Below are 15,811 nucleotides of genomic sequence, written 5' to 3' on the forward strand. Positions count from 1 at the left end.
AGTATTCATTTTGAGAGGACTAGAATTTAAAAGCAAGGATGTAATTCTGTGGCTTTATAAGGCATTCAGCAGACTGCACTTGGAGTATTGTGAGCAGTTTTGGGCCCCTTATCTAAGAAAAGACGGGCTGGCGTTGGAGAGGGTCCAGAGGAGGTTCACAAGAATGATTCCAGGAACAAAAGGTAAACAAGATGAGCGTTTGATCTCTCTGGGGTTGTACTCAGTAGAGTTTATAAGAATGAGGGGGATTTCTTGAAAACTAATGAACATTGAAAGGCCTAGATAGAGTGGAAGTGAAGAAGATGTTTCCTGTAGTAGGGGAGTATAGGACACAGGCTCATAATAAAGCGACATCCATTTGGAACGGAGGTGAGAAGGAGTTTCTTTAGCCAGAGGTAGTGAATCTGTGGAATTCATTACCACAGATGGCTGTGGAGGCCAAGTCATTGGGTATATTTAAAGTGCACGCTGATAGGTTCTTTATTAGTCCGAACATCAAAGCTTACAGGGAGAAGGCAGGAGAATAGGGTTGAGAAAGAGAATACATCAGCCATGATGGAATGGCAGAGCATACTAAATGGACCAAATTGCCCGATTCTCCTCCCGTGTCTTACGGTCTTAGTGCTTTTCAAAAGACCGAGCAGTACCTTCTATTTATTCTCAAGGTGTTCTAGCATATTAGCAGGCCCCATTCTCTTTCACTATCCTTCAGATTCTCCTCCTTGACACAATGGTGCAATCAGCTTAGCCACTTGCTGACTCCAAAGGTAACTGCCTTCCTCTGGCCTTGAGTTGGGCTATCCTTTCCTTATCCTCTTTTTCATAATATAAGCACTTGCTTACTATCTTTATCATTCCACAAGGGCCCTGTTTGACTTCAGCTTCCTGACTAAATTTAGGACCTCTCAGGTCATCCCAAGATTTCCTTACCTTACTGGAACATGCTGACGCTGAACTCTGATCAGTTGGTCTTTAAACAACTTCCACATGTTTGATGTGGGCTTGTCTACTAGCAGATGATTTCAGTCAACACCAAATTGTTCATAATTTGCTCTCTCCCAATTTCATACCTTTCTGCAAGATATGATTTTCTCCATAAATGTCTTAAAACATAATGAGTTTTGGTCACTATTCCCAATGTGTTCATCCCTATCAGGTCTGTTTCCTGGCTGGTGCATGAACTTAAAAATGTCTGTGTACACCCTTGATTATTTCACTCCCCAGTGAGAGGTGTCATCAGCAGCATTGAGTTTGCAATTACAACTGCTTCGCGATCCTCTGCTGGGTTTTCTCCTTCAGTACATTTTTTAATAAGGATCCCCTTCACCTTTCCTAATATGCTCAGTCTAAAACATTATCCAGCATGCTTCTTTGGGGTGCCTTTTACTCTATTAAAGATGATGTGTAAAAAGTATATTGCTCTTGTTTCAAAATGATTTAAAGCCTCTGATCCATACCACTTACCCTATCAACTCCTACCCCACCTCAGGTGTTCCATTAAGTCTCCACAAATATATTGCCATCAGAAAGCTACATAATAATATTTTACATATCTTTGTAAAAAATTGTAAAAGGAGCTTCGTGGATATAAGTTTTCTATTTTTCCTGCCATTCACAGGCTCGGAGAAGCATGGTTTTTGCCAAACATCTACGTGTAGTTGGGGATGAATTCAGGGCTAAGTATCTAAACTCTACAGATGAATTGGACAACACTGTGTACAATGAGGATTGGACTAAGATAAAGGTAGGTTGTGACCAGCTACAGAGAGAAGTATATGAATGTCGAATGATATTTGCATTATTTTTTTTATCTCTGAGATCAGTGGGTGTCAGTTTTAAAAAGGAGCGGAGGTGCTTACATAGAGCATTATGGCATAGTACTACCCCTTTGGCCCATCATGCATGACCAGGAGCATAACATCATGGTATGAGAGGGAAAGCAACCAGAAGTTATGATACAAGTAGGTACCAACGACATAGGCAGGAAGAGTGATGAGGTCCTGAAGTGTGAGTTTCGGGAACTAGACAGAAGGCTGAAGAACAGGACCTCAAGGGTGGCATTGTCAGGATTGCTGCCAGTGCTACGTGATAGTTATGGTAAGAATTGGAGGAGATGGCAGTTGAATGCGTGGCTGAGGAGTTGGTGCAGGGGGCAGGATTTTAGATTTTTGGATCATGGGGATCCGGGGAAGGTGGGATCTGTACAGATTGGATGGGTTGCACCTGAACTCGAGGGGGAGCAATATCCTTGCAGGTAAGTTTGCTAGCATGGTTCAGGAGGGTTTAAACTGATGTGCAAGGGGGATGGGACCCGGAGCAATAGAGCAGTGAAAGAAGTGCATGGAGTAAAGCCAGATCTAACATATAGAAAGGCTTTGAGGAAAGAGATGCAGAATAAAGGGTGTAAAGGTAGTAAGGTAGAAGGGCTAAAGTGTGTGTACTTCAATGCAAGAAGCATCAGGAACAAAGTTGATGAACTGAGAACTTGGATATATTCATGGAATTATGATGTAGTGGCCATTACAGAGTCTTGGCTGGCACCAGGGCAGGAATGGATTCTCAATATTCCTGGATTTCAGTGCTTTAAAAGGGATAGAGAGGGGGGGAAAGGGGAGGAGGGGTGGCATTACTGGTCAGGGATACTATTACAGCCTCAGAAAGGGTGGGTAATGTAGCAGGATCCTCTTTTGAGTCAGTATGGGTGGAAGTCAGGAATAGGAAGGGAGCAGTTACTCTACTGGGGGTATTCTATAGGCCCCCGGTAGCAGCAGAGATACCGATCATTGGGAGGCGGATTTTGGAAAGGTGCAAAGATAACAGTGTTGTTATCATGGGTGACTTTAACTTCCCTAATATTGATTGGCACCTGATTAGTTCCAAGGGTTTGGATGGGGCAGAGTTTAAGTGTGTCCAGGACGGATTCCTGTCACGGTATGTTGACAGACTGACTAGGGGGAATGCCATACTAGATCTATATTAGGTAATGAACCGGGTCAGGTCACAGATCTGTCAGTGGGTGAGCATCTGGGGGATAGTGATCACCGCTCCCTGGCCTTTAGCATTATCATGGAAAAGGTAGAATCAGAGAGGACAGGAAAATTTTTAATTGGGAAGGGCATATTATGAGGCTATAAGGCTAGAACTTGCAGGTGTGAATTGGGATGATGTTTTTGCAGGGAAATGTACTATGGACACGTGGACGATGTTTAAGGATCTCTTGCAGGATGTTAGGGATAAATTTGTCCCGGTGAGGAAGATAAAGAATGGTAGGGTGAAGGAACCACGGGTGACAAGTGAGGTGGAAAATCTAGTCAGGTGGAAGAAGGCAGCATACATGAGGTTTAGGAAGCAAGGATCAGATGGGTCTATTGAGGAATATAGGGTAGCAAGAAAGGAGCTTAAGAAGTGGCTGGGAAGAGCAAGAAGTGGGTATGAGAAGGCCCTGGCGAGTAGGGTAAAGGAAAACCCCAAGGCATTCTTCAGTTATGTGAAGAACAAAAGGATGACAGGAGTGAAAGTAGGACCGATTAGAGATAAAAGTAGGAAGATGTGGAAGTGAGCGAGGTCCTCAATGAATACTTCTCCTCGGTATTCACCAATGAGAGGGAACTTGATGATGGTGAGGACTATATGAGTGAGGTTGATGTTCTGGAGCTTGTTGATATTAAGGAAGAGGAGGTGTTGGAGTTGTTAAAATACATTAGCACGGATAAGTCCCTGGGGCCTGACGGAATATTCCCCAGGCTGCTCCACGAGGCAAGGGAAGAGATTGCTGAGCCTCTGGCTAGGATCTTTATGTCCTCGTTGTCCACGGGAATGGTACTGGAGGATTGGAGGGAGGCGAATGTTGTCCCCTTTTTCAAAAAAAGGTAGTAGGGATAGTCTGGGTAATTATAGACCAGTGAGCCTTATGTCTGTGGTGGGAAAGCTGTTGGAAAAGATTCTTAGAGATAGGATCTATGGGCATTTAGAGAATCATGGTCTGATCAGGGACAGTCAGCATGGCTTTGTGAAGGGCAGATCATGTCTAACAAGCCTGATAGAGTTCTCTGAGGAGGTGACCAGGCATATAGATGAGGGTAGTGCAGTGGATGTGATCTACGTGGATTTTAGTAAGGCAATTGACAAGGTTCCACACGGTAGGCTTATTCAGAAAGGCAGAAGGCATGGGATCCAGGGAAGTTTGGCCAGGTGGATTCAGAATTGGCTTGCCTGCAGACGACAGAGTGTCGTGGTGGAGAGAGTCCATTCAGATTGGGGGGTTGTGATTAGTGGTGTCCCACAAGGATCTGTTCTGGGACCTCTATTTTTCGTGATTTTTATTAACAACCTGGATGTGGGGGTAGAAGAGTGGGTTGGCAAATTTGCAGATGACAGAAAGGTTGGTGGTGTTGTAGATAGTGTAGAGGATTGTTGAAGATTGCAGAGAGACATTGATAGGTTGCAGAAGTGGGCTGAGAAGTGGCAGATGGAGTTCAACCCAGAGAAGTGTGAGGTGATACATTTTGGAAGGACAAACTCCAAGACAGAATACAAAGTAAATGGCAGGATATTTGGTAGTGTGGAGGAGCAGAGGGATCTGGGGGTACATGTCCACAGATCCCTGAAAGTTGCCTCACAGGTAGAGAGGGTAGTTAAGAAAGCTTATGGGGTGTTAGCTCTCATAAGTCGAGGGATAGACTTTAAGAGTCGCAATGTAATGATGCAGCTCTATAAAACTCTGGTTAGGCCACACTTGGAGTACTGTGTCCAGTTCTGGTCACCTCACTATAGGAAGGATGTGGAAGCATTGGAAAGGGTACAGAGGAGATTTACCAGGATGCTGCCTGGTTTAGAGAGTATGGATTATGATCAGAGATTAAGGGAGCCAGAGCTTTACTCTTTGGAGAGAAGGAGGATGAGAGGAGACATGATAGAGGTGTACAAGATATTAAGAGGAATAGATAGAGTGGATAGCCAGTGCCTCTTCCCCAGGGCACCACTGCTCAGTACAAGAGGTAAAAGGTAAGGGGAGGGAAGTTGAAGGGGGATATTAGGGGAAGGTTTTTTACTCAGAGAGTGGTTGGTGCGTGGAATGCACTGCCTGAGTCAGTGGTGGAGGCAGATACACTAGTGAAGTTTTAGAGACTACTAGACAGGTATATGGAGGAATTTAAGGTGGAGCGTTATATTGGAGGCAGGGTTTGAGGGTTGGCACAACATTGTGTGCCAAAGGGCCTGTAATGTGTTGTAATATTCTATGTTCTATGGTGTTGTGTCAACTTTTTAACCTACTATAAGATCAATCAATCTAACCCTTCCCTCCTTTGTAGCCCTTCATTTATCTATCTAAGTTTCTTAAATATCCCTAATGAATCTCTGCCAATACCACCAACTTTGGCAGGGCATTCCATGCACTCAGCATTCTCTGTGTTTAAAAATACCTCACCTCTGCCATTCCCCCCCAAGTTTCTCCCTGCTCTTTCAGGTGCATTGGGCAGCAACCTTGCCATTTCTTTAGCATTTGTCTGTTTTAAGAAGCCAAGATACCATCTTCACACTCAACCTGGCAGAGGGTGTATTTGTGCAAGCAGCCAGCCAGATTCAAACCCAGGACCTCTTGCTCCAAAGTCTGGGTGTAGATACCACTACACCACTAGCACAGACGATCCCCCCTCAAACTCTCCTCCAATTACCTTAAAATTATGCCCTCTTGTATTGGCCAATTTTGCTCTGGGAAAATACAAATACACATACCAAACAATTTACTTCATTTCAGGACCTTTGCTAAATTTCTTGCATTATGTCTTTCCCAATGGTTCAGTTGGTTCCTCATTGCCTGTCAGTATCCTTTTTTATTTGTTGTGGAAGTCATTATACAATGCAAGGCTTTTATTTTAAAGTATTGTGTTTAAGAACCAGAGACTTCTGCAGTTCAAGTTGAGATCAATGCCTTCTATGCTCACTTTGACTGTCAAGGTATGAAGGAACCATTACAAACTCACATAGCCCTTGATGATCCTATGATTTAAATCTCTTGAGGCCAGTGTGCGAATAGCCTTCAGGAGGGTGAACCCATGAAAACCATCCAGCCCAGACAGTGTACGCTAGCCAAGTACTAAAGACCTGTGCTGATCAACTGGCTGGAGTGTTCACTGAGATATTTAACCTCTCATTTCAGCAGTCTGAGGTTCAATTATACCACTACCTAAGAAGAACGTGGTAACCTGCTCAATTATCATCCTGAAGCACCTGCATCCACAATGAAGAAGTGTAGTGTTTTGAGAGGTTGGTGATGAAACCTATCACAACTGCTGATAAGCAACTTGGATCTGCTCCAATTTGCCTACCAGAGTCACAGGTCTTCTCATCACAAGTACCTTCTCATCGGCTCTTCACACACCCTGGAACATCTGGACAGTAAAGATACATAAAGATATTCTTTATTGACTGTAGCTCAGCATTCAGTACCATCATCCCCTCAAAACTAATCAATAAGCTCATAGACCTTGGCCTCAATATCTCTTTGTGTAATCAAATGTTCAATTTCCTTACTTGCCAACCTCAGTCAGTTTGGATTAGCAACATCTCCTCCATGATCTCCATCAACACAGGTGCACCACAAGATTGCGTGTTTAACCCTCTGCTCTAATCACTTCATACGTAATGATTGCGAGGCTAAGCACAGATCCAGTGTCATATTCAAGTTTGCTGATGACACCACCGAATCACAAATAAGCATATGGAGCAAGATTGAAAAACAACAACCTCTTGCTCAATATCAGCAAGAACAAGGAGCTGATTATTGACTTCAGGAGGAGGAAGCCAGAGGTCCATGAGTCAATCCTCATTGGAGGATCAGAAGTGGAGAGGGTCAGCAGCTTTAAATTCCTCAGTGTTATCATTTGAGAGGACCTGGCCTGAGCTCAGCATGTAAATGCAATTGCGAAGAAAGCACGTCAGTGCCTCTACTTCCTTAGGAGTTTGTGAAGATTTGGCATGACATCTAAATCTTTGACAAACTTCTTTCTTACAATAAACAGTGGATACAGCCCAGTCCATCATGGCTAAAGCCCAAAATGTCTACACAAAATGTTGTTACAGGAAAGTAACATCCATCATCAGGGACTGCCATCATCCCAAACATGCTCGCTTCTGCCAAACATTATTACCCCTCAACCATCACGCTCTTGAACTGAAAGGGATAATTTCACTGAACTTCACTTGCCCCATCACTGAGATGTTCCCACAACCTGTGGCCTCACTTTCAAGGACTCTTCATTTCATGTTCTTCATATCCATTGCCTATCTATTTATCATTATTATTGTTATTTATTGATTTATTTATTTATTTCTGTATTTGCCCAGTTTATTGTCTTTTGCACACTGGTTGAACACCCAAGTTTGTGCGGTCTTTCATTGCTTCTACTTGAGTTGTTATTCTAGTATGGATTTATTGATTATGCCCACAAGAAAGTGAATCTCAGGGTTGTATATGGTAGTATAATGTACTTTGATAATAAATTTACTTTGAACTTTTTGAGATACAAGGGATGGCAGATGCTGGAATTTAGGGCTGTATATGAAAAGCAGGTGAAAATGAGTGTGGAAGAAATTTTGTTACTAGCTAGATACTAAGGGGTTAAAGAGGTTTTTTTTTTCCACAGCAGCCTTAAACTGCTCCTGCAAGACTGCTAAAAAGGACTAACTAGCTTATTAGAGGTAATCAAAGCATTATCACATCATGTTCTGTTTTTTTCTATAGTTGAACTGTGTAATTGTCCTTGTTTCAAGGCTGCAGGCAGAAGTAGCTTCAAATAGATAAAGAAAATAGTAACCTGATTATATATTTTTTTACTGTGCTAAGACATGATTATTGAGCAAAGGAGTTATCTGCTTGCATGCTGTATTTCACAGACATGCTTGGAAGCTTTTGGTAACATACACTATGTCTATATAATGAGACAAGTCTGTGTACTCGGGGAGAGTCTCAAGAATTCTGCTATAAGAGGTTGAGCTCTCCATGATACGTATCATGTTATAGTAAAGACTTTCAAAAGCGATCTCCCTTCGTGACTGAGTAATACCTTTTCTGCAACAATGAGTAGGTCAGGAAGCATCTCTGGAGAGATGGACAGTTGATGTTTCAGGTGATAGAGACTTCACAGAAACAGGCCCATCTAGTCTGTGCCAAACTATTATTCTGCTAAGTCCCATCAACCTACACCTGGACCATAGCCCTCTGCGCCCCTCAGTTGAGACCCTTCATCCAGACCAGAAACAGCCAGCATAAAAAACTAGAGCGGAGTGGAGCAAGAGATGACAGATGGTAGGTGGATCAAGGTGAGGTGGGGGAAGAATAGGCAGATGGGGGAGGGACAAGAATGAGAATAGCAGAAGTGGGAGGCAATCAGTGGTAGTGACAAAGAGCTGAAGTTGACGGAATCTAGTGGGAGAGGGAAGGTGGAGAATGGACCCAAAGGAGGGAGGTGGGGAGAACAGGTAGGAACCCCCACTACTCCTATCTGCCCTTCCAATTGCCCTCCCTCTGGATACTGCCTGACCCACTGATTTACCCCAGGTTTGTGTGTGCTGACGGTCTAACTGCCTGCTGTATAGTATTTTCATGATATATCTTACCACATTTGATCCTTCTGCTACAGGTGAAGTTGGGCACTGCCAAAGGAGGCCCCTACTTGGCTGTGCATTTGAGGAGGAAGGACTTTATCTGGGGCCACAGAAAGGATGTCCCAAGCATCAAAGGAGCTGCGAAGAAGATCCACAGCCTAATGAAAGAACTAAAGCTGGACAATGTGTTTGTAGCCACAGATGCTGCTGAGGAAGGTAATAATTTCTGTACAGTCCCATGTGATCTGGTCTGCAACAGTCAAAAATTTCCTGCTCAAAGATCTATCTACTCCAGATGCATAGAGGAGCACCAACATTCAGTACAAGTCCTGCCCAGGTTACAAGCACCCAAATTATGTACAGTCCATATATACAAATTTAGCTTAGATAAACATGAGATTTTATAAACTAGGTTTAAATATGCATTCAAACAAACGTTTAGGATACCAGCAGAATGGATTCTTTGGTGGCTGCAGGGATCTTGTGCCACATGGGTGCCTAGGTTTGTTGTCCTGGGTTGGCCAATGTTTTTATTGAATTGTATTGCTGGGCAACTACACTTCTGACTTGTGAACTGTTTGGGTTGCAGATGGTTCTCAGGAACAGAAATGTGTTTTAACCCGGAGATGGTTGTCAGGAACAGAAATGTGTTTTAACCCGGAGATGGTTGTCAGGAACAGAAATGTGTTTTAACCTGGAGATGGTTGTCAGGAACAGAAATGTGTTTTAACCTGGAGATGGTCGTCAGGAACAGAAATGTGTTTTAACCTGGAGATGGTTGTCAGGAACAGAAATGTGTTTTAACCCGGAGATGACATGTAGTTTGTAATGGGTCTGGACCTTCACTTTTTGCTGTCTTGTTTCTATGTCCTTGTTATAGTCTAACCTTCTCATCTCAGGAATCAATCTGGTGAGCCTCCTTTGCTCTGCCTCCAAAACCAGTATATCCTTCCTCAAGTAAGGAGACCAGAACTGCACAGAGTACTCCAGATGCAGTCTCACCAGTACCCTATATAGTTGCAGCATATCCTCCCTGCTCTTAAATTCAATCCCTCTAGCACTGAAGGCCAACATTCTATATGCCTTCGTGATAGCCTGCTGCACCTGCAAACCAACCTTTTGTGATTCATGCACTAGCACTCCCAACTCCTTCTGCACAGCAGCATGCTGCAATTTTAATATTTAAATAATAATCTGGTTTTCCATTTTTCTTTCCAAAGTGGATGTCCTCACATTAACCAACATCTGCCAGACCCTTGCCCCCTCACTTAGCCAATCTATATCTCTTTACGTACTCACAGTATCCTCTGCACAATTTGTTTTTCCACCCAGTTTACCCCCAGGATGAGGCGATGGTGAAGAAGGAGAATGCAATGTTGGCATTCATTTCTAGAGGTATAGAATATAAGAGCAGGGATGTGATGTTGAGGCTCTCTAAGGCACTCATGAGACCACACTTGGAGTATTATGTGCAGTTTTGGGCTCCTTATTTTAGAAAGGATATACAGACATTGGAAAAGGTTCAGAGAAGATTCACAAGAATGATTCCAGGAATGAAAGGGTTACCATATGAGGAACCTCTGGCAGCTCTTTGGCTGTATTCCCTGGAGTTCAGGAGAATGAGCGTCTCATAGAAACGTTCCTAATGTTAAAAGGCCTGAACAGATTAGATATAGGAAAGTTATTTCCCATGGTAGGGGAATTCTAGGACTAGAGGGCATGATTTCAGAATTGAAGGACGTCCATTTAGAACAGAGAAGCAGAGAAATTACTTTAGTCAGAGGGTGGTAGATCTGTGGAATTTTTTGCCACAAGTGGCTGCGGAGGCCAAGTCATTGGATGCATTTAAGACAGAGATAGATAGGTTCTTGATTAGCCAGGACATCAAAGGGTATGGGGAGAAGGCAGGGGAGTGGGGATTACTGGAAGAATTGGAGCAGCCATGATTTAGTGGTGGAGCAGACTCAGTGGGCTGAATCGCCTACTTCTGCTCCTATATCTTATGGTCTAATTTAGTGTCATCATAAAACTTAGATACACTATATTCAGTCCCCTCTTCCAGATCGTTAATGTATAGTTGTGAGCCCAGCGGCACACCACTCACCACTGATTGCCAAACAGAGAAACACCCATATATCCCAACTCTCTGCTTTCTATTGGTTAACCAATTCCCTCTCCATGCTAATACATCACCCCCAACTCTATGCATCCTTATCTAATGGATAATTCTTTTATTGAATGCCTTCTGGAAATCCAAGTAAATAATGTCCATCTGTTCCCCTCAATCCACTGAACTGGTTATATCCTCAAAGAACTCCAGTAAGTTTGTCAAACAGGACTTGCCTTTGTTGAATCCATGCTGCATCTGCCTGCTGGATCCATTTCTTTCCAGCTGCCTTGCTATTTCTTCTTTAATGATAGCTTCAAGCATTTTCCCAACTACAGATGTTAAACTAATGAGCCTATTTTTATCAACCTTTTGCCTATATCCTTTTTTGTACAGTGGTGTGGCATTCATTTTCTCCCAAACTACTGGGACCTGGCCCAGAGTCCAGAGAATTTTGGTAAATTATCACCAAAGCCTCAACTACAACCTCTGCCATTTCTTTCAGTACCCTGGGATGCATTAATAGCGTGGTTCATTCCATATTTGATATATTCTGTCTTTTACACTAATTCCATTTTGCCTCCATTCAATTGGGTGAAACAATTCAGCAACATAATGGTGAAGAGGAGAGGAATGACAAAAAATAATAAAGCAGGCAAATTACTTTATGAGAGTGGCAAACTAAAGCATTTATTGAGGAACTCAAGAGATTCTACAGATACTGCAATTCTCAAGGAACTCGATAGTTCAGACAGCATCAATAGAAAGAAATAAAGAATTGACACTTCAGGCTACAGGACTAGAAAGTAAAGGGGAAGAAGTTTTATTGTTGTTTTGCAAAGAAAAGCCAGTTTGAGATGTCACAAACTGATTTTGTCCACTTGGACAAACATTGGATGGAGTACAAATACCTTTTTTTTAAATATATAAACAGTTTTAACCAAGTTTACATTTTTTCTTTTAGAGTTGATGGAGCTGAAAAGCTTTCTCCCAAAGATGATTCGGTTTGAACCAACACAAGCAGAGCTCCAATTATACAAAGATGGAGGCGTGGCCATCATTGACCAGTGGATCTGTGCTCATGCCAGGTAGAAACAGGGGTTGACTAGAAATAACAAGAACAGAAAGTTGGGAAAACCCAACCAAGTTAAGCAGCTGATTTAAGGATTAACTTTATTTGTCACATACATCAAAACAAACAGTGAACTGCATTATTTGTGTCAAATCAGATCAGCAAAGGTCTGATGCCATGGGAGCAGCCTACAAGTGAAGCCACTTTTCCTGCATCAGTGTAGTATGCCCACGCTTTACTAACCCTAACCCATACATCTTTGAAATGTGGCAGGAAACCAGATCACACAAAGGAAACCCCCTTGGTCAAGGAGAGATTATACAATTATACAGCAGTAGGAGTTGAACCCCAGTCTTACAGCTAGCACTGTAATAGTGTTACACTGACTGCTACATTATTGTAATGTGACCATTAATGCAGGAAAGGGGAACAAGTGACTGGTGAAAAGGGGGGAGGGGTTGAAATAGCAGGGGAACTCCCTTTAGAAAGAGCAAATGGGCAGTTGAGAGCTGCATCTGTTATGGCAGAGGGGAAGCCATGTACATGCTTCACAATAACACACGAGGAGAAGCAGCGGAGGGAGTGAGGTGGTTAACGTGGAGGGGTGAGAGGGCTGAAGTGATGAACAAAGCTCTGGTGGCAGGAGGTGGAGCCCCGGGGGCTGAGGGCACCTGTTTGAATGTGAGGAATGAACATAAACAGGAGGAGGAAGTGGACATAAACAAGAGGCACCAAAGCAGAACTCATTACTGGAACAAATGCAGCAGAGATGAAGAACCTGAAAGCAGGAATGGTGTTCTTATGGGAGACTAGATCTGAGGGTATATAGACAAGGTAGGTGCAGAAATCTGAGAGTTTGAAAAAGATATTGGTGGCTAGTTTACCCTTTGAAATATGAGAGTGGAGTGGAATTTTTATTCCTTCACTATAGTTAACAAAGGCTTGGGGGAGCTAGCTACTGAACTGGAAGCTCCCAGATATCATGTACTCCATATCTGCTCAAGCATCAAGGAGCAGCTGTGAGGTGAGTTCCTCCAGCATTTTGTGTGTATCACCATCCCTCATTTGCTCTTCACGTTCAATAGAGTATCTTTAATTGGAAGTTGTGGTTCTAAAAGTTCCCTTCACCTGAACACCCACCTAATTTGGCTTTCTGCTTTCCTTACAGATTTTTCATTGGAACTTCAGTGTCAACCTTTTCATTCCGTATCCATGAGGAGCGTGAGATTCTGGGCTTTCAGCCAAAAACTACTTACAACAGGCTGTGTGGTGACCAAGAGAAGGAATGTGAGCAACCAACGCATTGGAAGATAGTCTACTGAACGGGATAATGTTGTAATGCCACTCAATTACCTCAACTGATCCAAATTATCCAGTTACAGGAGAATCAGGCACATTGTTTACAAGAGGCCTTTTACGTCATTTTCACGCAGCCTTCTGGTAATGTTAACCGAACTCTGTTTATGGCATCAATCCCTTTCGTGGCCCACTGAGTCACCAGGAGAAATCTCTTGCCAAGCAGTTCTGGGTAATTCCACACAGATGCAGAGGCAGCTTGATGTCTCCTTTCTTCAGATCCTGTGTAAAGATTCTGTAAAACAATCATGATTTTCATTGGAGCATTAATTACTGCCAGCTTGCACTTTACCTGTAAAAAAAAATGCCTTCCAACTCATTATCATTCCATCTGAGTAAGATTAAGTAGTTAAAAAAATCTTTAACTCTGCTTTACATAATTTAGGTTCACAAGTAGGCTGTAAAGATGTAAAGGAGATATTTACAAATATCAGCCTAGCTGCATAATATTAAGATCTCTGAAAGTTCCTACTAATGTAATTTGCTTGAAAACACTTAAGATTGAGTAATGAAATTCAAACCTCAAGTGCCTGCTCTGATTTTATCAGAATCTACCAGTCTCCAAAGCCTAATTGTGTAAACACTAATCAGGGAACAGCAACATCTAAGCATTTGATTAATCAATCAATGTTGTCCCAAGGAAAACAGAGTTCCCATTGTTCAAGTTTGAATATGTTACAGGTGCTAGAACAATTTCTCCATGAATTCCTCTCTAGCACATTCCTAAATCAGTTCCATTTCACGTTCATATTGTTATTTACCTCAAACATTGAATTCAGAACATTAACAACAGAGCATGAAGAAGTTAGCTATTTCCGAGTGGAGGTAAACCTGGGTGACAGAGGACTCATTTCTTGGAACAATTGAACTAAAGATCTGCAGACAATCACCAGAAAGAATTGAAGTTCAGATCTGCCAAAATCTAAACTGGATAACCTGGCCTATAAAGTTGTTAAACCTAAAGTATTATATACTTTCATCTGTGAATCATAGGACATTATACCATTTTATATTGTAGAATTAATATAAAATTTGCAATCCTTCATTAGAGTTTTAGGTGAATTCCATTCACTTGTATTGAACTAACTTTTAGATGTTTCATGAAACCTTGAGATAGCTGAGGTTGCAACATGTTCTGTGGAGAAGTTTTATTGTAGGTACAAACACCATTGAAACATGTTTTTAGAGTCCAGCTAGATAACTGGATCTCTCCCTTTGAAATATCAGTATTCACTTGGCTGCTTTAAAACTCAAACACATCATACACTAATACGTACTTCAGATGATCTGTTCATCTCTTACTTTCTTCTTGGACATCTCTATCTTTTGTTTCATGTCTTGGTTTATCACATTTGGTCAATTTACATTTGATTCCTCACCAGTGTTCACATCAAGAACTGTAAGCTTTGAAACTGTTCCAATTCACAAGAAGCTTAAAAGTTCTCAGTGCATTGAGCAGTTTGACTTGACTCTTGATTTAGTATTGATCGCCAACTATTTATTAAAAGCAGTTTGTATACTATTTTTGAAATAAAAAGCTCCACAATCTAATTATTTCAATTACGGCTTTCTAATTGCAACAGAATTTTCAGGGACCACGTGAAGAAACCTCCACTTCAGCACTGGTCAGTTATCTTGCATGGAACTTCTGTTACTAGTCATATCATCATCTTTGAGTTCTACTCATTAGCAAATTCAACTTTGGAAGGCCTGCTTCTGCAAAAAAATAGTGACTTCTTTTTCTGAAAAGGAGGCAGTAAAGGTGACCTGGTGTTCAATGCAATTTCAAGTCAATTTTGTTGTCATACAAGGGAAAAAATGCTTGCAGCACTAAGACAAGCACAATGAAATGGACAAAACAATATAAATTATACAAGACAGTTAAGGGACAGAAGGAAAAATGATGCAAAAATAAGATCTTGGTGCAAAAAAAAGACAAGTTCAAGATACACAATCAGAGAACATTGTTTACACAGAGTTGTTGGAATGTGGAAGTGGCTATACCACAGCTAACCAGTAAAGCAAATTGATGCATTTACAAGAAAGCTAGGTAAGCACAAGGAAGAGAGCTGAGGTGAATGGATGACCAAAGACCACATGGAAAATAGACCAAAAGGCCATGTAATTGCCTGCACAAACTATTGAAATCACATAATTGGTTCTCCAAAATGATGTGGTGAAATAGATTTCCAAAAATTGACCCAAATAAAGAGAGGAAATGACACAAGTTTTTCTGTTTTTTTTGGTGCCTTTTAGGATCAGACATAATCACTTGCTGCAGTGGAAAGTCTACCTTTTGCTCTCTGGTAGAAGTTTGCCCACCACCAAACCAGTGTGCTGAGCAGACAGATTCTGACAATAATTACCACAACACTGATTTGACACCAGCACTGTCTTATTCTTAATATCGCCTTTGCACGTCTCAGCTTGATTAAGTTGAATGCGGTGACACAATGAATTCCCATTTCTTCTCATAGACCATGCTTTTAGGTTCACTTGGTTTTCATACTGATGGTTCACATGTTAATCCGTTTGCACTAACATAAACTTTTAGTACTGTCCTGCACATTGTAGAGTAGGGGAACTGTGTGTTGGGGGGGGGGGGGGGTAAGAGAGAGAGAGATTGCCTTTTTAGAAAGCAGGCCATATCACAATTTTCCATGACAAAA

General features: G+C 41.9%; 1 protein-coding gene across 1 annotated transcript in view; it reads left to right on the forward strand.

Annotated features, from left to right (window-relative positions):
* The window catches only part of pofut2 (protein O-fucosyltransferase 2), a 34,343-nt gene extending 18,984 nt beyond the window's left edge, over positions 1 to 15,359 (forward strand). Inside the window, exons 6-9 of the mRNA XM_059967193.1 lie at positions 1,619 to 1,744; positions 8,643 to 8,823; positions 11,679 to 11,802; positions 12,955 to 15,359. Coding sequence (XP_059823176.1) covers positions 1,619 to 1,744; positions 8,643 to 8,823; positions 11,679 to 11,802; positions 12,955 to 13,108 — 585 coding nt within the window. The 3' untranslated portion in view covers positions 13,109 to 15,359. The remainder of the gene's footprint in view (positions 1 to 1,618; positions 1,745 to 8,642; positions 8,824 to 11,678; positions 11,803 to 12,954) is intronic.
* Positions 15,360 to 15,811: the final 452 nt, after the last annotated feature.

The sequence above is a fragment of the Hypanus sabinus genome, chromosome 4 (assembly GCF_030144855.1).
Source record: "Hypanus sabinus isolate sHypSab1 chromosome 4, sHypSab1.hap1, whole genome shotgun sequence".
Lineage (NCBI taxonomy): Eukaryota > Metazoa > Chordata > Chondrichthyes > Myliobatiformes > Dasyatidae > Hypanus > Hypanus sabinus.